Source organism: Bubalus kerabau, chromosome 10 (genome assembly GCF_029407905.1).
Source record: "Bubalus kerabau isolate K-KA32 ecotype Philippines breed swamp buffalo chromosome 10, PCC_UOA_SB_1v2, whole genome shotgun sequence".
In the NCBI taxonomy this organism is placed as follows: Eukaryota; Metazoa; Chordata; class Mammalia; order Artiodactyla; family Bovidae; genus Bubalus; species Bubalus kerabau.
This window is the reverse complement of record NC_073633.1, coordinates 94,133,424-94,155,749: the sequence shown is the minus strand read 5'-3', so window position 1 is coordinate 94,155,749 and position 22,326 is coordinate 94,133,424. Positions and strand designations below refer to the sequence as shown.

The window sequence follows — 22,326 nt, the reverse complement described above, 5'->3', positions numbered from 1 at the left end:
TGGAGTCAGTCCAAGACCACACCGCAGGCACTGCTGAGTAGCCTCAGGAAAGTGCCCAGTGAGCCGCTGGCAGCCTCCCAGGGCGGAGGGAGGCTCTCAAGAAGCCCGGGGGACAGGCTCCAAGGCAGCCTGCGGGAGGCTTCCACCAGTGAGGGCTGGGGCTGGCCACTAGATGGAACACTGGGTACCAGTGGGAGGGGAGGGAGAGGGAAAGGCCGATTCTTCTAGCAAAATAGCATCGGGGACAGAGAACCACAGTCTTGTATCAGAAAACATGGTTAAAGACCCAGCTCCACCATTTCAAGTCCCTCAGGACCTTGGTTCCTCATGCACCGAAGGCATCCAGCACAACACAGAAACGGTAGCTCATGTTTGCTGGCCACCTGCTCTGCACCAGGCGTGGGCTCCACGCTCCACATTCATTGATTCATTCCATCCCTGCAGCAAGCCAAGGAGGTAAGTTACCATTATTAACTCCATTGTACTAAAGAGGAACCTGAGGGATCAGAGAAGATAAGTTGCTCGTCCGAGGTCTTGAAGTTGCTCACTCGTGTCCGACTCTTTGCGACCCCATGGACTGCAGCCTACCAGGCTCCCCCATCCATGGAATTTTCCAGGCAAGAATGCTGGAATGGGTTGCCATTGCCTTCTCCAGGAGATCTTCCCAACCCAGGGATTGAACCCAGGTCTTCCGCATTGTAGGCAGACGCTTTATCGTCTGAGCCACCAGGGAAGTCCTGGTTATGAGGCCAATAAAGCCAACAGGCAGCTTCTGGCTCCTGCCCACCTCAAAGACTCAATATAGGAGCCTGACGGCCACATGAAAGCAGGACCCAGCTGGGGCACCTTGTCCTCGTTCTCACAAAGTTCTGTGCACACCAGCATGAGGTCCTGAATGCAAACGTGTGGAAATGATAAGGGTCACCCCAGAGTTGGCCACTCCCTCTGCAAGTCCCCTCCCCAGGCCCCAAGCCCACTGCCCACCCAAGCCCCTGCCCCAGTCTCTGCTCTATGCCCACCTGGGGCTCCGCTCACCAGGAACCTCTCACATGGGCCAAGAGCACCCTGCCCTCACCTCTCCCCGTCTGCTTTTGCCTCCGCTGCCCCTCCTGTCAGCAGGGCCTTCTCTCTGCCACCCTCACCAAGCTCGATAAACAAATGATGTTCTTGGGAGCAGGGCTTCTTTCTCTCCTTTCTGAACTTTTGCTGACACCTGAAACTCACCCTGCACCTGTATCTGTAGGTGCGTGTGAAACAATGAGAGGTGCGTTTTCCCAAATGAATTGCAATGGTTCTTGTCTACATCCTCACAGCCACTCAGCTTGGATGGTCCCTCAGAAACATTTGAGCACTTGTCCCTGGGTGCCACGAGGGGGTTACAAAACCAGGTCAAGTCTAGAAACCCCACCCCATGGAAGCTCAGGAGGGAAAAGACTGATAAAATGTGTTTTGGAGGACAGAAGCCAAACCCCAAGCCTTCAGCACCAGCACAAACACAGCCCCTCACAAAGGTGTTTCTGAACTCTGGCCCCTGACCTCATTTCCTTCCGTTTTTCATCGAGTTCCAGAGTTGGGAAGAACATCATCTGATACAGCTATGTTCCAGCACAACAGACTAAACTGGATCTCTCACTGAAATGTATCATAAGGAGACTGGACTTGTCCATGTGTGTTCCAGGAGCGGGGAGAGATATGTGTGTGTGTGTGTGTGTGTGCGCGCACAACCAAAGATAACTGTACCAGTGAAGCTGAGAATTCTCTTATCTCTTCCTGAGTCCCACTGTGATTCCTGCCCCCAAGCTCTCCACCCACCTCAAACCTCCAGCCTCACCTCCCCCACCTCATCTCCCATGTTACTAAGGAAATTCAGCTCCACTCCATCCCTCTTTGTTGAGAACCTCTCCAAGCCCTCCTATTTCAGGCTCACCTTATGAAAAGAACATCCAAAGACCTTTCGTAACGTAACCTCAGCCCCAGCTTTATACCTCGGCCCCGCGAGTCACCAGGCTGAACTCCCTCTACCAGTCAGCAAGACTATTCACCACGCACTCCCTCCCTGTGTTTTATGCTCTCCAAAGCCTGCATCTTCGGCCCATTTCATTAACTGGTGACCCCCTCCTCCAACCTCTACCTCCCCCAACCCCACCCATATTTGAGAACCTAGATGAGACACCATGGGCTGCAAAAAGCTTCCACCCACCCAAATGTAATCTCTCTCTCCCCGGCCATCTCTTCCCCCTCCCCATAGGACCAGGTATTATAGCAATGGGTGTACCTCCTGTTGACCCTAGACTATACGGTCCAGAAGGAAGGTTTTACCCATTTTGACTGTAGCTACAACTTCCAGCTCTGTACCTTTTCCCCTAAATACCAGCTGCTTAGACAACAGACAGAATGGAAAAAAAAAAAAATATATATATATATATAGAGAGAGAGAGAGAGGATAGTCAAGGAAAAGGTGTTGAACCACAGAACTGAATGCTGTTAGAGCCTACAGGGGCCTTAGAGAACTCCTACTCCAAATGAAGAAGCTGTAAGGATGGGTTGGTGGTCAGCACAAAGAACCCGGCCAGTTCCTCCAGCATAGCACCAAGAGCTCCTGAAACCCAGGGTGGTCAACAGTCTCATAACTTAAGCTTGCGTCTGCCCCATTCAGGGTACAGAGCTGTCAGCCCCGCTCCACAGCAGGGACTATGCCCAGGAGGAGAAAGAACCAGAGTCTCATCCAGCCATCAGGGCTCCCCTCCATAAGGAGCGAAGAACTTTAACAGCCCTCCCTTGACGCTCAAGCTCAGGCGCCATCTGCTGGTCAGGATCAGCACTGCGTCTGGACCCGCCGCCCCAAGGGAGGTCAGGAGACCAAGACTGAGACCAACCCCAACCCACTCCAGATCCAAGTCACTTCCAGGCAGAAGCAATGACCCCACCTCCTAGAGCTCTGACTGCTGACTGCTCAACCTGTCGTGAGCAGTAAGCCTAACTTACTAAGTAAGTTACTTAGTAAGTACTAAGTAAGTTACTAACTTACTAAGCCTAAGTAAGATGTAAGCCTAACATTCAAAATAAAAGGAAAAAAGTAAGCTTCTTTTTGGTAATGATAGAAACTCCTAAGGCACAGACACATAAAAAAGTGATTCCTAAAGGGTTTCTGCCAAACAGAAGTTCTGCTACATAGGAGACAAAGCACTGGCCAGAAGATCAAAAGATCTGAGGTCTCATCCCAACCCTCACATGCCGCTCCCTTAGCTACATGGTCCCCCCACTAGCAGCACCCCACCTCCCAAAAGAGGCCAGTCCCTAAGCCGGGAATGGGATCACTTCACCTGCTCTCACCTCGGCACAGACGGCCCTGCCTGCTGTCCAGGGATGTGAACTGATCTAACACCAAACGTACATCACGGAGTCCAGAAGAGCTGCAACCTCACCCTCACGCCCCAGGCTGGGGACATCCCCTCAGGGCCAGCGCTATCCTCCAGGGACAGGAATCAGTCTGAGAGCACTAAGGGCTCTGCTCACGAGGCAGACATGGAGCCAGTCAGGGCAGGCTGGGGCACACCAGCCTCTAGCTCCTCTTTGGTCACCCCTCTCCTCTCCTCAGTGTGAGATTTAGGGGCAGCCACGTGACCGATCTTTGGGGCTTCTCTGGTGGCTCAGTGGTAAAGAATCCACCTGCCAATGCAGGAGACATGGGTTCCATCCCTGGATCGGGAAGATCCCCCTGGAAAAGGAAATGGCAACCCACTTAAGTAGTCTTGCCTGGAAAATTCCACGGACAGAAGAGCCTGGCAGGCTACGGTCTATGGGGCCACAAAGAGCAACTGAGCAACTGAACACGTGTGCAGTCTTTGAGCTCCAGGTGACCTCAGGGTCCACCCGAGGACTCAGACCTAGAAAGAAGACAGTGACGCACGGCAGACTCAGCTTCCTTTAACTGCTCCTGGAACCAGGGATGAAATGGAGGGTCCCGGGGCGGGCGTGGTGCTCAGGATTAGAGGAGCCAGCTCAAACGTCTTCCTGGGGGGATGGGGGGGCGGGGAGGGCTGCTCCCCAAGAAGCGTCACAGGAGGGGCTGGGGGAGGAGGGAAGGGTAGAGTGAGTGACTTTCCCCGCCCTGACTCCCCGACACCCGCCTACCCTGCTTCCCACGCGGCCCCCTTTCCCCTCCCTCCGCCCACAGGCTGAGAAAGTGTGGAACCGGGAACAAATGCCATCTTCCAGGCAGGGAGGGGGAGGAAGGGGTGAGGCAAGACTTTGACTGCGTGTCTGTGGGGGCCAGGGTAAGAACCCTGAGGCTTCTGAGCTTCCCAGCCAGGAGGGACATCCCCTCCAAGCCATGGCCTTGACATTAGTCTCCTTCTCTCAGCAGGCTCATGACCAGCTGTGGGGCAGGAGACACAGGCCACCACGCTCAGGATGGCTTGGCTGGGCGAGGGGGTTGCCAAGAGAAGGGGCCCTGAAGATGCAGGCAGCGTCTCCCAGACACCCTGCAGCCGGCTGGGCGGGCGGGCACACCATGACTGCTGATGCCCTGAACTTCCCGTCTCGCTCCACCCTGGCCTGGAGGAAAGCCGCTGCCCTGCTCTTGCCTCCCCCTCCAGCTCCAAGGGTTAAGCTGCTGCCTTCTCTCCCTGCCTCCGCCCCCGCTGAGCTGCCACAGTGCCCAGCAATGGTGCACTTCACACTGCTATTACAGCGACTCATCTAGTGTCCATTTGGGGCTGCATCTCAACGCTGTAGGAAGCAGGAGGCCAACCGTCTTGGCAAGAAACACAGGCACACGAGGGCTGAGCCTCTCTGCTGCCGTCCCCCCGGCCTGCGGCCCCTCCATCCTCACCCCACTCTGCCCAGCCTGTGGCCTGCTCCTGACTCAGCCCTAAATCAGGTCTACTCTTCACTCAATCTTCCACCCCCGCCCCATCCCCTTGGAGGAGATGTTCCTCCATAGGAAGGAAGTCCACAGAGGTGTCTATGCTCAGAACCATTAAACCAAATAAATTCTAGTGCTGCTGAGAAAGTTCTAGGACCTACAGCAGATTTCCCAACCTGGGGATCTGGCCAAAGGGACTGAGAACCCCCAGGGAATTTGACTTCCGAGGCCAGTGGGATTTGATTACAAAACGTACACAGGACTGGGGAGATAGGCTCTTGGAGGGCACAAACAAAACCTTGTGGGCACCAGGGCCCAGGAGAAAGGAGCCCTCCTGGGTGATCCAGTGCCCATGCCTCTCCCAGAGAGTCCAATAATGAGGCCAAGCCAGGCCAGGCCTTCAGTGAGGAGTGGGACTTCTCTGGAGGGATGCCAGGCATGTGATGTCAGCTCTACATTAAGGGACAGACAGTCAGGGCCAGCTGCAGGCAAATCAGCAGAAACGGAACAACTGAGCTTTATGACCCTCTGCCCCAACTCTCCGCCTGGCCCTCAGTGGCCTAAGGAAACTGTCACTTATCCGTCATTGGTTCATTAAACAAACACCGGCACCCCCGATACACCATGTACTATTCTGGAACTGCAGACAGGAATAAAAGGACCACCATGGTGTTCATCCCCAGACCTCACAATTTGTGGTGAAACCACCTAGACACAACTAACCAACCCAGGAGAAGCACAAGCGGAGGGAGCGAAGGTGTGCAGACGGTCAGAGAAGACTTCATGGGAGAGCTGGGACTTGGCCAGGACCCCCAGCATCTAGCACAGTGCCCGGCATTTGGTAGACAGACAGACAGATGAGCCAGTGGCCTAGGAACACAAGGAATGACAGGGAGAGGGTGGAGTAAAGAGACTCCAGGCAGACGAAGACCATGGCAAGCTGAAAGTGGACGGGGTGGATCTCAAAAGCCCAGCTAAAGATTTTATTTGGGGAAATTGGGAAGTATCAGAGGTAATAAAATAATTTCAGGAAAGGTGTCAGCTGATCTAGACTTGACATTTAAGATTATTTTGCTCAGAAAAAATCCTAGAAGATCCAAAGGATTCTCTCTCTAAGAGGAGAATTTCAGGGACTTCCCTGGCGGACCAGGGGCTAAAACTCCATACTCCTAATGCAGAGGGTATGGCTTTGATCCCTGGTTAGGGAACTAAGATCCCCTATGCTCTGCTTCATAGACAAAAAAAAAAATATTTAATTAAAAAAGGGAAAAAAAAATAAAAATAATTTTTTAAAAAAATGAGAATTTCAAATGTAGTAATAGGTAAAGGGAGAAAAGCTTTACTGAATAGAGTTCTCTTAGGTACCATGAAATTCTAGCACATAGTCTATAAGCCTGGGCCTGCTTAGTAGATCCTTGCAGATGGCTGTTCCAACCACCCCCTCCCCAGAATCACGATGAGTGGATCAGGCCAACAAGGATCCACACCACTGGGCCCAGTCTGGGTTCCACACATCCCGCAGGTCACTGGCGTGAGTCCAAAGGCGCGTGACCAGGGCCACGTACAGAATGGCCCTCAGCCCCTTTGTCTGTGGCTCCAGGGTCAGAATGAAGATCAGGGAAGTTTGAGGAAGCAGGCATCAGCCCTTAGGAGGAAGCACTTATTACAATTAGAGATGACTGATAATAGAACAGACCACATCAGGCAGCCCGTAAGAGAATAAGCCTCCTGTCACTGGAGGCAATCAAGCAGAGGCCCAGCGATGTGCCAGAAGTCACTGCACTGAATGATTAGGACAGTTCATGGAAAGAGCAGGGCGCCAGAACCCTGTACTAACAGTCCCCTTGGACGCTTTACCTGATCACCCTAAGCCTCCATCCCTCATCCACCAAACAGGCTTATTGATAGTGAGTGTCTTGTAGGTTTGCCATAAGGACTAAGTGAAATAACGTGTGGGAAACAACAGAGCTTGGAGCACACAGTAAACTCTCAACAACTGACAGCAACTACTAGATTGAAGCATATGAATCGTACTAGGTTACAGGTCGAAAACAGTCTAAACATATCAACCATTTCATACGGTCCAAGTAATATTTTTTACTGAGGGCCACTCAGGTTCCTACTAACCTCGCTGATTTCACACTGAAAGTTTCCGTGCTCCCCACCTCTGTTGGATCCCCAGGGCCTGGGGCCAAGCCAAGAATCCTGCAGGGTCTTTCTGGAAACACACTGTACAGGAAGGGACCCACCCCTCCCGGCAGAGGCGGGTACCTCTTTGCCCAGGTCCTCGCGGATGACCTGGCGGACTTCCTTCATGCTGCTCTGCGGGGCCTGGCTGTGTAGCACCTTCAGCGTGCTGGTGTACTCCTCCGGCAGCAGGTAGTCCAGAGCCCCCAGGTGCTGGCCCACCTTGATGAACGTGCCCCGGTTGGCACAGCAGAGCTCACAGAGGCGCCTGGCAGAGCGGAGGTGCACCTGCAGGGAGACAGACGGGGCCAGAGAGACATGAGTGCCCATTGCCCACTGGGCACGCTTCTCTTTTCCTGCCACTCTGGTTGGACACACTGATGCACCCCCCAGTGCACATGCATGTGCACACACACACCCCATCATTCACCTTCAGTCTCCTGGTGCACACACACATACACACACACACCCTATCATTCACCTTCAGTCTCCTGGTACACACACACACACACCCCATTATTCACCTTCAGTCTCCTGGTACACACACACACACACATACACACACACACACACCCCATCATTCACCTTCAGTCTCCTGGTGCACACACACACACACACCTCATCATTCACCTTCAGTCTCCTGGTGCACACACACACCACATCATTCACCTTCAGTCTCCTGGTACACACATACCTCATCATTCACCTTCAGTCTCCTGGTGCACACACACACACACACATACACACACACCCCATCATTCACCTGCAGTCTCCTGGTACACACACACACACACACACACACACACACACCCCCCATCATTCACCTTTAGTCTCCTGGTACACACACACACACACACACCCTCCATCATTCACCTTCTGTCTCCTGGTACACAGATACACACACACCCATCATTCACCTTCAGTCTCCTGGTACACACACACACACACACACACACCCCATCATTCACCTGCAGTCTCCTGGCACACACACACACACACACCCCATCATTCACCTGCAGTCTCCTGGTACACACACACACACACACACACACCCCATCATTCACCTGCAGTCTCCTGGTACACACACACACACACACACACACACCATCATTCACCTGCAGTCTCCTGGTACACATACACACACCCCATCATTCACCTTCCATCTCCTGGTACACACACACACACACCCCCCATCATTCACCTTTAGTCTCCTGGTACACACACACACATCCCATCATTCACCTTCAGTCTCCTGGTACACACACACACACACACACCCCATCATTCACCTTCAGTCTCCTGGTACACACACACACACATACACACACACCCCATCATTCACCTTCAGTCTCCTGGTACACACACACACACACCCCATGATTCACCTTCAGTCTCCTGGTACACACACACACCCCATCATTCACCTTCAGTCTCCTGGTACACACACACACACACACACACACATACCATCATTCACCTTCAGTCTCCTGGTACCCAGACCAGTCAATTCCAACCTCCAACTGCAGCCAGCCTCCAGACATGGCCTGACGTGGCCAACACTTCTGATCGCCTTTCCTTCAAAACTTACCTGGTCTGAGTCCCACTCCCACAGAAACAAGCATGTGTAAGGTTTTCAACTAGTTCTGATCCATTTATGATTCATTCAAGGATACACTAAGTTCACACATTTGCCACCCACCCCTCAGCCATACTAATGATTCTGTCTGTCTGTTTGGAGGTCTACAATTTTCAAAGATGCCAAAGTCATTATTTTTTTAATCCTTCCAGCAATTTAGGGAGGTAAGTACAGGTATCTTTAAGGACGAGAATGTCAGATGTTTTGATTATAGAAAAAGCTAATAAATGTCAAAGGAAGGTCTAGAAAGCATTTCAATCCTAGGGCTCTTTAACTCAGCAGACTTTAGCAGGGATCTCCTGTTAACTGGAAGAAAACATCACAGTGGGGCATTAGGCACATAGGGTGGGCGGCAGGCCAGGTGGTGCAAGACAGGCCAGCCTTAACTCCCTGCCTGATGCCCACCTATCCCTCTGGAGTGGGATGTGGCCCCCACCCACCCCCAGGCTGCACATCCCCAGTCACCACCCCAACTCTGCTGAGGATCTTGGAATTTTGAGGGTCCTGCCTTCCTGAGCAGGATGGAGCCACAGGCACAAACAGAAGACAAGGGAGACCCAGGGCTCTGTGGGAACCTGGCACCCTCTTCCTCCCGTAAGTCAACCAGGAGAGTGAATATTTATGATGGACTTACGCTCTCAAGTGCTACGAAGGATGCTGACATAATTAAGGGCATGTTGGGGGCAAGAAACCAGGTGAAGAGTTAAATAATGGTAGGCAACAAAGATGGAAGAAACGTTCAAAGATTCTACATGATTAGTTGCCAAGTGAACTGCACAGAAAACTGTTACCTTAAGAATTAAAAAGAGAATGCTGCAGCCCCAAATACCCTGGTCCCAGCAGCCAGGGAGCCCACCTACCCGCTCCGTCTATAGCAAAGGGATGCCCTGGACCCCAGGCACTCGGAGGCTGTCCTTAGGCCCTGCCAACCCACCCTTCCTTGCCACATGCTGTGATACTGCAGTGACCCTGTGCCATTTCTCCTGTGTCAGATGGGGCCCCCGATCAACAGGGGAGCTTGGGGGCGGGGGTGGACACTGCAAGACCACAGCGGCACAAGGAGGCTCCCTACCGGCCCCACTGGGCGGCTTCCAGCTCATCAGCCAGTGGGACAGGGGCTTGGGGACCTGCCGGTGGCCCTCATGGACCAGCCCACCCTCACTACCTAGTGGGCCCCTTCTGTGGACCAGCTCAGGCCCACACGCTCCAGCAAGTGCTCTGACCACCCAGCAGGCAGCTCCCACACACTAATTCTAGGTCGTCTCCTCCTACAAATCTCTCTGCCACAGGGCAGGCTGTGACCGTGGCCCATGTCTCCTTGTCTCCAGGGCAGCCTGGGATCCCAGCCTTGGAAGCCCCCAGCCAAGTCTTCAGGTCTGTTCTTGTTCACCACCCCAATCCTAGAGGGAGCAGGTGCTTTATGCATTTACTACCTCTGTCCCCTTAGATTCTTCTACTGCTGCTTTTAGGAGTTAACTACCTTTTCCTAATTAATACGTTTTTACATTTAAATTACAAATATGGGGACGTCTCTGGTGGCCCAGTGGCTGAGACTCCAAGATCCCCATGCAAGGGGCCTGGGTTCGATCCCTCGTCGGGGAACCAGATCCCATATACCGCAACGGAAAGATCTCGCATGCTGCAATTAAGACCCAGCGCAGCCAAATACATAATTATTGGGACTTCCCTGGGTGGTCCAGTGATTGGGATTCTGCCTTCCAACACAGAGGACACAGGTTCAGTCCCTGGTCAGGGGTCTAGATCCCACATGCTGCGTGGTGCAGCCAAAAATTAAATAAAATTTTTAAATAAATAAATTTTTTTAAATAAAATAAATTACAGGTATGACTAGTCCCTGGCTGATACAACCCCTGCAATTGAATGGGAATAGATTAGGATTAAAAAGGAGAGCATTTCAGGTCAAGAAAACAACACAACATGCGTGTGTGTGTGTGTGTGTGTATAAGACCTGCTCCACCATTTTCTTTAGACTAGATTCACATCTGCATTTCTCTCGGCTACTGGAAGAACTCAGAAAGCATTAGCCTCACACCAACTAGGCCTCCTACCAGGGAGCAGAGCCAGGGCTCTGTTGCCTCCCTCCTCTGCCCTGAGCCAGTCCCAGGTAGGGTGTCTCCTGGCACAAAGTAAAGGTCACATTCACACTGTCTGGACAATGCAGGGAGCCCTCTCTGGTCACACAAGCCCAGGAAGGCTGGTCTACCTCTGACTCACTGGTTCCCTGGCACAGCAGCCATTGGGAACAGAGACCATGTGTGTCCCCTGTAGACTCTGTGTACCCCAGGGCAAGCCATGATGAGCCGTAAGTGTAGATTGATGACAACCATGGGTCACACACACAAAACCATCATCCATGAAACTGAATCGGCATCTACTGCAAATGGCACCCATATTTCAACTAGCGTCTTAAACACACACAGTCATATGGGGATGAGGGATATTCCACTCACCAAAAAAATGCAAATGCTCTTTGAAGGTCAAAAGACACAAATGCTGAATAACAGAGCAGGCATTCTGATCTCCAGGGTCCCTTTCCAGCTCCAGCTCCCACAGTTCCACTGTCCCTTAGGATCAGAAGGCAGGTCTCATTCAGAATTTCAAGAAACTGCTGGCTTAGTGCAAAGTCCCTCTTTGAGCATTCACCTCCTGCTTGCTGGTGACTTGGGACGGAGGACCGCCCTTCTCCTGCTCACTGAGCATCTTTGCTTCTGGGATCTGTAATAATAAATCTTGTTCAATCAAAACACCCCAGTGAGTTTCACTTCCCCAGTGGGAGCTTGGATGCCGACAGAGCTGTCTGCGGACCCCGTGTGGGTGGCTTGTGCCCCCGACTCAGCAGGTCATAATCTGCACATTCTTAATTGAATACACCAGCGCTGGCTTCTCAACACACGCTAGTGCCCTAAACACTGCACACCCATTTGCTCACTGGCCCCGAGGCCCGTGGGGCCAGCACCTGGTTTCATGAGCTGGTTGGGTGTTTGTCGCTGCAGCGTGTCCTCATTGCAGAGTTCCCACACTCCGGGCTCCATTCCTGCCAAAACAGGGCAGGAACAGCTGGCACCATCTCTCTGCCCCTCCTCCAACTTCGTTTTCACTCCCAGCTCAATAACTTGCCTTATGATGATCTCATTACCAATAACCTTGTTGTAATGAGCTTTAATCTGCCTCATATTAATTAAAAGCATTGTCATTAGCCAGCTTGGGTTGGGATTTGGGGGGAGGAGGGAGTGGGCAGTGAATAGCTAATAAGATCAACTCAGTACTGATTAATTATTGATTGGGAGGGATGGAGCAAAGGCCCAAGGAGGGCAATCCTTTACTCATGCCTAAATCCTGAAGGGTAGGGAAGAAAGGTACCAAAGCCAGCCTGAATCAGTAGGTCTCCCCCATCAGAACTGGGCAGTTGGGCAGTATCTCCAATGGGGTTTTGGGGTTTGAGTGTGAGACAGAGATGAAAGAGACAGACACACATACAACCCCACACATCACAGGAAGAGACGGTACAAGAGAAGGTCACAGACAGACCCCAAAGCACACAAGCCCCTTAACATATTCTCCCAGTCAAAGACTCAACACCCAAAGGAAATGCACTGACAAGCAACCAGTGTTATCTCTGGGCAGTGGGATTACAAGAGTACTTTTCTTTATAGGTCTCTCTGTATTTCTAAAATTTCCTAAAACTAATATTTATCATATCAATAATAGAGGAGAATTTTTTTTAAATAATCTCTTCTTCAACATCTTCTGGAAATAGAAGTCCAGCCCCAAATTCTCGACCACACAGACTGGACCAGCTTGGTGCAGAATCCAGCACTGTTTCCCCAATTTTGCAGGGTGCTATGATCCACATGTGTGTTTTTCATCATGAAAATGGAATTGCAACTCCCCCTTCATCCCCAAGAAATCAAGCCAGGACAGTCTCCAAAGTCTCTTCTGGATGTCACCCTTTGCTTTAATCTTTTACTTAATGAGCAAAGTAAAACTCATCATGTCTTATGGGGAGAAAAAAAAAAACAAGTTGCAGTTTATAAAAGTTCTGACGAAGCTTGACCACAGATTTAATCCTACCCCTTAGCAGCGTCCTCTGTCCCTCCTCTGACTGACTACCTGTCGGGTAGATCCTGGTTAAACTGCAACTCTAAACGTGAAATTGCTAAAGCCATAATCTTGATGTCATCCTTAACATCTCTTTCCAAATGGGGAACAAAATTACCTTCCTTGTCTGAAGTAATAAGAACTGGACATCAGGAAAGGAAGGAGAGTGATTCCTGAGAGATGCGAAGCAAACACAGTGAACCTATGGTTGCCCAGATTACAATTCCAGCATTGAGGGTTCCAGGCCACAGTGCAGGGAAAGGGGCCAGGCAGCACCACAGAAGACTTGAGTTCACAGCAGAGCTGGAGCAGAAGACAGCGCCATACGAAGAAGGAACTCTGAAGAGCTGCCTAGGGTCTGCCTCGTGTACCTGGTTGAGTAACAGTCAGCACATACACACAAGAAAACTACATAAGCCAGAAAGATAACAACCACAAAAGACTAGGGTTAACAGTATCCTGTGTGTTCATATAGGTCTATTTCCACTAGCTGGACTAGAAAAATCTCATAATTCTTGAGGCATTTGCTATAATACCCAGAAGAGGGGAATATCCCAAACTAAACACCATTCCATTCCCAAGCAATAAATACTAAAAAACTTGAAAAAAATCACACTGTCTCCAAGTAACTTAACTGTCCCAGAACAAAGCTCTATAATATTTATAAAAATACAAATATATCTAGTACCCAAAAAGACAAAATTGCAATGTCTAGCACCTAATAAAATATTTACCAGGTATTCAAAGAAACAGAAAAATACAACACATTATGAGAAAGAAAAAAATCAATCAATCAAAACCAACTCAAAACTGAAACATATTTTAGCAAAAGAGGACAATTGTTATAACTGTATTTCATATGTTCAAAATGTTAAGCAGAGGCATGGACAATATTAAAAAAAAGAATGAGATCCAAATGAAACTTCTAGAGACTGTAATTTTTGATATGAAAAATACACTGGATGACACTTCCCTGGTGGTTCCGTGGTTAAGTCTCTGCACTTCCACTGCAGGGGGATGCAGGTTCTATCCCACATGCCTTGCAACACATCCCTCCCACAAAAAAATACACTGGGTAGGATAAATAGATGATTAGACATTGTAGAAGAAAGGTTAGTGAACCTCAAGTCCTAGTAATAGAAACTACTCAAAATGAAACAAAAATAAAAAACTTTAATGAAAAGAGCAGCTGTGATCTATGGGACAACTTCAAGCAATCTTATAAACATTGGAATGTTGGAATCCCCAAAAGAGAGGTCAGGGAGAGAATGGGGGAAAAATACTTAAAGAAATACTACCTGAAATTTTTTTCAAATTTGATTTTTAAAAAATTATAAACCAATAGATCCAAGAATCTCAATAAGCCCCAAGCATAAGGAAGAAAGAAAACTGCATAATGAACTTGTTCAAAATCAGTGATTAAGAGAAAATCCTGAAAGTATCCAGAGGAAAAAAGACACATTATAGAGAAAGGAACAAAGATAAGAATGACAGCAGATCTCTCGCTGGGAACAACATAAGCAGAAGTTCGTGGAGGAACATCTCTGAAAGGACTGAAAGAAAACCTAGAATCCTATACCCAGCAAAAACATCTCTTAAAACCAAAGGTAAACTAAAAGCTTTAAGACATATAAAAGCTGATAGAATTCATCTCCCTACACAATGAGAAATTTTAAAAGATATCCTTCAGGCAGAAAGAAAATGATACCAGAAATACAAAGGAACAAAGAGACCAGAAACAGAAACTTCATAGGTAAAGGCACAAGACTTCTTTTTTAGTACATAAATAGTATAACATGAAGTTTATAGCATATGTAAAAGCAACATGTATTACAACAGCACAAAGGCTGGAAAGAAGGAGACTAAAGTATGTTATTATAAGATTCTTCACATCACTCTGTGAAGCAGTACAATGGCACTTGTATGTAGACTACGACAAGCTAAAGATGTATGCCATAAACTGATGCAATCACTAAAATAATAAAAAGAATTATAGTCCATAAGCCAACAAAGGAGACAAAAATGCAACCATGGAAAAAACTCAATCCAAAAGAAGGCATGAGAGAAAACAAATAAAGCATAAATAGGACAAGTACAAAACAAGTAACAAGGTGAAAGATGAAAATCTAACCATGTCAATAATCTCATCAAATATAAGTGGTCTAAACACCCAAATTAAAAGTCAGAGATGGTCAAATTGGATAAAAAAGAAAGATTCAAGTATATGTTATCTATAAGAAACTGTCCTCTTAATATTAAAACACAAACAGGTTAAATGAAAAGGATGGAAAAGGATATACCATGCCAATACCAATTAAAATAAAGCTGGAATGACTATGTATGTAACAGACAAAGAAACTCTGACTCAAGATGGTGTCACAGCTGAAGGACACCACTTAAGGAAGAAATATTGCTCTTCCAGAAAAATGAAGATAGAATGCCTCCTAATCCATTCTATGAAACCGATGTAATGCCAATATCAAAACCAGACAGAAAATACAAGGGGGAGAAAGAAGCTATATACCAATATTCACAGTGAACACAGACGCAAAAATTCTTTTTTTTAAAAAAAGTGTTAGCGAATTGAGCCTAATCTATAAATAGGTTCTGTTCTTATTACAACCTATCATATAGTGCACAATTTTGATTTGTCTCCCTACAGGCAACATTAATTTTGATGGTTATCCACCTAACATTCTCACTTTTTGTTTTCTTTTTACCATTAAGTATTGTATGGGGAAGTCCTTTGAAATTGTACAAATAGCCAGTTTTTTACTGAAATTTCAATTTATTCATTTGTTTATTTATATCAGTATGGACTCACGGATTTCTAAATTTTTTCAGTGGATCATAATTCATTACTCTCATTGTTTCACAGCATCACTGAGATATTTTGACACAATAAACTACACATATTTAAAATGTACAACCTGATAGTTTTGACATATGCATACACTTATGAATCCATCACTATAATCAAGCTAGTTAAACATATCCATCACCCCCAAAAGTTTTGATTTCCCTTGATAATTCCGGTCCCATCCCTCCACATACCTCCCATTTCCAGAAAACCACTCATCTGCTTCCTATCAGTATAGCCTACAATTTTGTAGAGTTTTATATAAGTGGAATCACATTTTTTTTTACCTAGTCTTTTTCCCTCAACACAATTTTTCTGAGCTCCATCGTGTTCTTACATGTATCAACAGTTTATTCTTTTTTTCTTACTGAGTAGTATTCCATTGCATAAATATATTAATATCACAATTTCTTTATTTATTCATCAGCTGATACACATTTGGGTTGTTTCCAGTTTTGAAGTACAAATAAAGCTGTTCTGAACTTTCTTGTTCAAGTCTTTGTGCAGACATGCTTTCATTTCTTACAGGCAAATACTTAGGAATGCAGTGGTCAAACTGCATGGCAGGGATATGCTTCATTTTCAAACTGTATGGCAGTATATGCTTAATTTTCAAACTGCATGTCAGTATATGCTTAATTTTCAAACTGTATGGCAGTATATGCGTAATTTTTTAAGAAATTAAACTGTTTTCTAAAGTGGTTGTACCATGTTACATTCCCACCAACAGTGTATGAGAGAGAGTTCCTCTACAATATCCCAAAGCTCAGCATAATGTCCTTTGCATTTTAGTCATTATGTGCAATTGTATTTAATTATGGTTTAAATTTGTATTTCACTAAGACTAATGAAAATAGATGGGGAAACAGTGGAAACAGTGTCAGACTTTATTTTTTTGGGGCTCCAAAATCACTGCAGATGGTGACTGCAGCTATGAAATTAAAAGACGCTTACTCCTTGGAAGGAAAGTTATGACCAACCTAGATAGCATATTCAAAAGCAGAGACATTACCTTACCAACAAAGGTTCGTCTAGTCAAGGCTATGGTTTTACCTGTGGTCATGTATGGATGTGAGAGTTGGACTGTGAAGAAGGCTGAGCACCGAAGAATTGATGCTTTTGAACTGTGGTGTTGGAGAAGACTCTTGAGCGTCCCTTGGACTGCAAGGAGATCCAACCAGTCCATTCTGAAGGAGATCAGCCCTGGGATTTCTTTGGAAGGAAGGATGCTAAAGCTGAAACTCCAGTACTTTGGCCACCTCATGCGAAGAGTTGACTCATTGGAAAAGACTCTGATGCTGGGAGGGATTGGGGGCAAGAGGAGAAGGGGATGACAGAGGATGAGATGGCTGGATGGCATCACTGACTCGATGGACGTGAGTCTCAGTGAACTCCGGAGTTGGTGATGGACAGGGAGGCCTGGCATGCTGTGATTCATGGGGTCGCAAGGAGTCGGACACGACTGAGCGACTGATCTGATCTGATCTGAAGACTAATGATGTTGAAAATCTTTTCATGTGTTTACTTGCCATCTCTGTATCGTCTTTGGTGAAATGTGAATCTTTAGTCCATTTTTAATGAACTGTTTGTTTCCTTATTATTCGGTTATAGGCATTCTGTATACATTCCATATACAAGTACTTTATCAAATAAATGATTTGCATATACTTTCTCCCAGTCTGTGGCTTGTCTTTCCTTAAACATTTTTCCAAAAAGAAATTTTTTTATTTTAATGAAGTAAAATTTACCACTTTTTCCTTCATGGATCATGCTTTTGGTATTGTATCTAAGAAATCTTTCAGTTCAGTTCACTTCAGTTGCTCAGTTATATCCGACTCTTTGCGACCCCATGAATCGCAGCATGCCAGGCCTCCCTGTCCATCACCAACTCCCGGAGTTCACTCACACTCATCCATCGAGTCAGTGATGCCATCCAGCCATCTCATCCTCTGTCATCCCCTTCTCCTCCTGCCCCCAATCCCTCCCAGCATCAGAGTCTTTTCCAATGAGTCAACTCTTCGCATGAGGTAGCCAAAGCACTGGAGTTTCAGCTTTAGCATCCTTCCTTCCAAAGAAATCCCAGGGCTGATCTCCTTCAGAATGGACTGGTTGGATCTCCTTGCAGTCCAAGGGACTCTCAAGAGTCTTCTCCAGCATCACAGTTCAAAAGCATCAATTCTTCGGTGCTCAGCTTTCTTCACAGTCCAACTCTCACATCCATACATGACCACTGGAAAAACCATAGCCTTGACTAGATGGACCTTTGTTGGCAAAGTAATGTCTCTGCTTTTGAATATGCTATCTAGGTTGGTCATAACTTTCCTTCCAAGGAGTAAGCGTCTTTTAATTTCATGGCTGCAGTCACCATCTGCAGTGATTTTGGAGCCCCAAAAAAATAAAGTCTGACACTGTTTCCACTGTTTCCCCATCTATTTCCCATGATGTGATGGGACCAGATGCCATGATCTTTGTTTTCTGAATGCTGAGCTTTAAGCCAACTTTTTCACTCTCCACTTTCACTTTCACAAAAGGCTTTTTAGTTCCTCTTCACTTTCTGCCATAAGGGTGGCATCATCTGCATATCTGAGGTTATTGATATTTCTCCTGGCAATCTTGATTTCAGCCTGTGCTTCTTCCAGCCCAGCATTTCTCATGATGTACTCTGCATATAAGTTAAATAAGCAGGGTGACAATATACAGCCTTGACGTACTCCTTTTCCTATTTGGAACCAGTCTGTTGTTCCATGTCCAGTTCTAACTGTTGCTTCCTGACCTGCATATAGGTTTCTCAAGAAGCACGTCTGGTATTCCCATCTCTTTCAGAATTTTCCACAGTTGATTGTGATCCACACAGTCAAAGGCTTTGGCATAGTCAATAAAGCAAAGACAGATGTTTTTTCTGGAACTCTCTTGCTTTTTCCATGATCCAGTGGATGTTGGAAATTTTATCTCTGGTCCTCTGCCTTTTTTAAAACAGCTTGAACATCTGGAAGTTCACAGTTCACATACTGCTGAAGCCTGGCTTGGAGAATTTTGAGCATTACTTTACTAGCATGTGAGATGAGTGCAATTGTGCGGTACTTTGAGCATTCTTTGGCATTGCCTTTCTTTGGGATTGGAATGAAAACTGACCTTTTCCAGTCCTGTGGCCACTGCTGAGTTTTCCAAATTTGCTGGCATATTGAGTGCAGCACTTTCACAGCATCATCTTTCAGGATTTGAAAGAGCTCAACTGGAATTCTATCACCTCAACTAGCTTTGTTCGTAGTGATGCTTTCTAAGGCCCACTTGACTTCACATTCCAGGATGTCTGGCTCTAGGTCAGTGATCACACCATCGTGATTATCTGGGTCATGAAGATCTTTTTTGTACAGTTCTTCTGTGTATTCTTGCCATCTCTTCTTAATATCTTCTGCTTCTGTTAGGTCCATATCATTTCTGTCCTTTATCGAGCCCATCTTTGCATGAAATGTTCCCTTGGGATCTCTAATTTTCTTGAAGAGATCTCTAGTCTTTCACATTCTGTTGTTTTCCTCTATTTCTTTGCATTGATCGCTGAGGAAGGCTTTCTTATCTCTTTCTGCTATTCTTTGGAACTCTGCATTCAAATGTTTATATATTTCCTTTTCTCCTTTGCTTTTCACTTCTTTTCTTTTCACAGCTATTTGTAAGACCTCCTCAGACAGCCATTTTGCTTTTTTGCATTTCTTTTCCATGGGGATGGTCTTGATCCCTGTCTCCTGTACAATGTCATGAACCTCTGTCCATAGTTCATCAGGCACTCTATCTATCAGATCTAGTCCCTTAAATCTATTTCTCACTTCCACTGTATAATCATAAGGGATTTGATTTAGGTCATACCTGAATGGTCTAGTGGTTTTCCCTACTTTCTTCAATTTAAGTCTGAATTTGGCAATAAGGAGTTCATGATCTGAGCCACAGTCAGCTCCTGGTCTTGTTTTTGCTGACTGTATAGAGCTTCTCCATCTTTGGCTGCAAAGAATATAATCAATCTGATTTCAGGACATCTGGTGATGTCCATGTGTAGAGTCTTCTCTTGTGTTGTTGGAAGAGGGTGTTTGCTATGACCAGTGCATTCTCTTGGCAAAACTCTATTAGTCTTTGCCCTGCTTCATTCCATACTCCAAGGCCAAATTTGCCTGTTACTCCAGGTGTTTCTTGACTTCCTACTTTTGCATTCCAGTCCCCTATAATGAAAAGGACATCTTTTTTAGGTGTTAGTTCTAAAAGGTCTTGTAGGTCTTCATAGAACCATTCAACTTCAGCTTCTTCAGCGTTACTGGTTGGGGCATAGACTTGGATTACTGTGATACTGAATGGTTTTCCTTGCAAACAAACAAAGATCATTCTGTCCTTTTTGAGATTGCATCCAAGTACTGCATTTCAGACTCTTTTGTTGACCATGATGGCTACTCCATTTCTTCTAAGGGATTCCTGCCCACAGTAGTCGAAATAATGGTCATCTGAGTTAAATTCACCCATTCCAGTCCATTTTAGTTTGCTGACTCCTAGAATATCAACATTCACTCTTGCCATCTCTTGTTTGACCACTTCCAATTTGCCTTGACTCATGGACCTGACATTCCAGGTTCCTATGCAATATTGCTCTTTACAGCATAGGACCTTGTTTCTATCACCAGTCACATCCACAACTGGGTATTGTCTTTGCTTTGGCTTCATTCCTTCATTCTTTCTGGAGTTATTTCTCCACTGATCTCCAGTAGCATATTGGGCACCTACTGACCTGGGGAGTTTCTCTTTCAGTATCCTATCATTTTGCCTTTTCATACTGTTCATGGGGTTCTCAAGGCAAGAACACTGAAGTGGTTTGCCATTCCCTTCTCCAGTGGACCACATTCTGTCAGATCTCTCCACCATGACCTGCCTGTCTTGGGTGGCCCCACAGGGCATGGCTTAGTTTCATTGAGTTAGACAAAGCTGTGGTTCTAGTGTGATTAGACTGACTAGTTTTCTGTGATTATGGTTTCAGTGTGTCTGCCCTCTGATGCCCTCTCGCAACACCTACTGTCTTACTTGGGTTTCTCTTACCTTGGACATGGGGTATCTTTTCACAGCTGCTCCAGCAAAGCACAGCCGCTGCTCCTGCAAAGTGCAGCCACTGCTCCTTACCTTATGCAAGAAATCTTTGCATAACCCAAATTACAACTATTTTCCCCTATGTTTCCTTCTAAAAGTGTTCAATGTTCACGTTTTACATTTGGTTGTGTGATCTATTTGGAAGCCATTTTTCTACGTGGTGTGACATATGGATCAAAGTTCAATTTTGCACATGAATATCTAACTGTTCCAGCACTGTTTGTTGAAAAGACAAACCTTTCTACACTGAATTGCCTTTTCACCACTGAAAAAAAATTCACTGTTCATATTATGTGTGGGTCTATTTCTGGGTCGTTTAATCTGTTCCATAGATTATTTTGTCTATCTTTACACCAATACCATGCTATTCTGATTACTATACATTTATAGTAAGTCTTGAAATCAGATAGTTTTAGTCCTCAACTTTGTTCTCCTTTTTCAGTGTTATTTTCTAGAATTGACTCTAAAACCCTCTGCATTCTTATATAAACTTGAGAATCAGCCTGTCAATTTCTATTTTAAAAGCCCGCTGGGATTTTGATTGGGATAGTTATGAATCTAAGCTCCAGGAGTTGGTGATGGACAGGGAAGCCTGGTGTGCTGCAGTCCATGGGGTCACAAAGAGTCAGACACGACTGAGCGACTGAACTGAACTGAAATTTATTTGGGGAAAATAGACATCTTAACAATACTGAGTCTTCCAACCCATGAACATGATTGCTGCTGTTCAGTCGCTAAGTGGTGTCTGACTCCTTGCAACCCCTTGGACTTGCAGCACGCCAGGCTTCTCTGTCCTCTATCATGAACACAATATATTTCTCTATTTATTTCTCTCTAATTTCTCTCAGCAATGTTTAGATTCATATACATCATTTCAAGAATTCCTCCTAAGTAAATAATCTAGGACATAGGCAAAAACCCTATGAACAGAGACATTCAGCACAGTGCCAATTATAATAGAAAAACATATATGTAAATAGATGCTGACGCTGAAACTCCAGTATTTTGGTCACCTAATGCAAACAGCTGACTCACTGGAAAAGTCCCTGATGCTGGGAATGACTGAGGGCAGAAAGAGAAGAGGGTATCAGAGGATGAGATGGCTGGATAGCATCACCGATGCAATGGACATGAACTTGGTAAACTTTAGGAAATGGTGAGGGATTGGGGGGGTTGTTGCCCAGCATGCTGCAATCCATGGGGTCACAAAGAGTCGGACACACCTGGGCACCTGAACAACAATAATAAATAAATGCATCCTAAAAGCAGAAAAAGGGTTTATTATAGAACAGTCACACAGCTCAGTATTAAGCAGCCATTTTAACAGAAGATCATGAAGATTATTGTAACAACATGGAAAATGCTAAAGAGAGCAGGCAAATGACAGGAAAGAGACAGAAAGCATATCAAAATCATAATAAGTGTGAGTTGGTGAAATTATATTTTTTTCTTAAATCTGTACATTTCTGGTGGGCTACAGTCCACGGGGTCGCAAAGAGTTGGACACGACTGAGCGACTTCACTTTCACTTTCACTGCT

General features: G+C 46.2%; 1 protein-coding gene across 3 annotated transcripts in view; it reads right to left on the bottom strand.

The window, feature by feature from the left end:
• The window catches only part of ADCK1 (aarF domain containing kinase 1), a 129,740-nt gene that overhangs the window by 67,549 nt on the left and 39,865 nt on the right, over positions 1–22,326 (bottom strand). For all 3 annotated transcript variants that reach the window (XM_055538772.1, XM_055538770.1, XM_055538773.1), the window contains one exon: positions 7,139–7,342. In XM_055538772.1, coding sequence (XP_055394747.1) covers positions 7,139–7,342 — 204 coding nt within the window. The remainder of the gene's footprint in view (positions 1–7,138; positions 7,343–22,326) is intronic.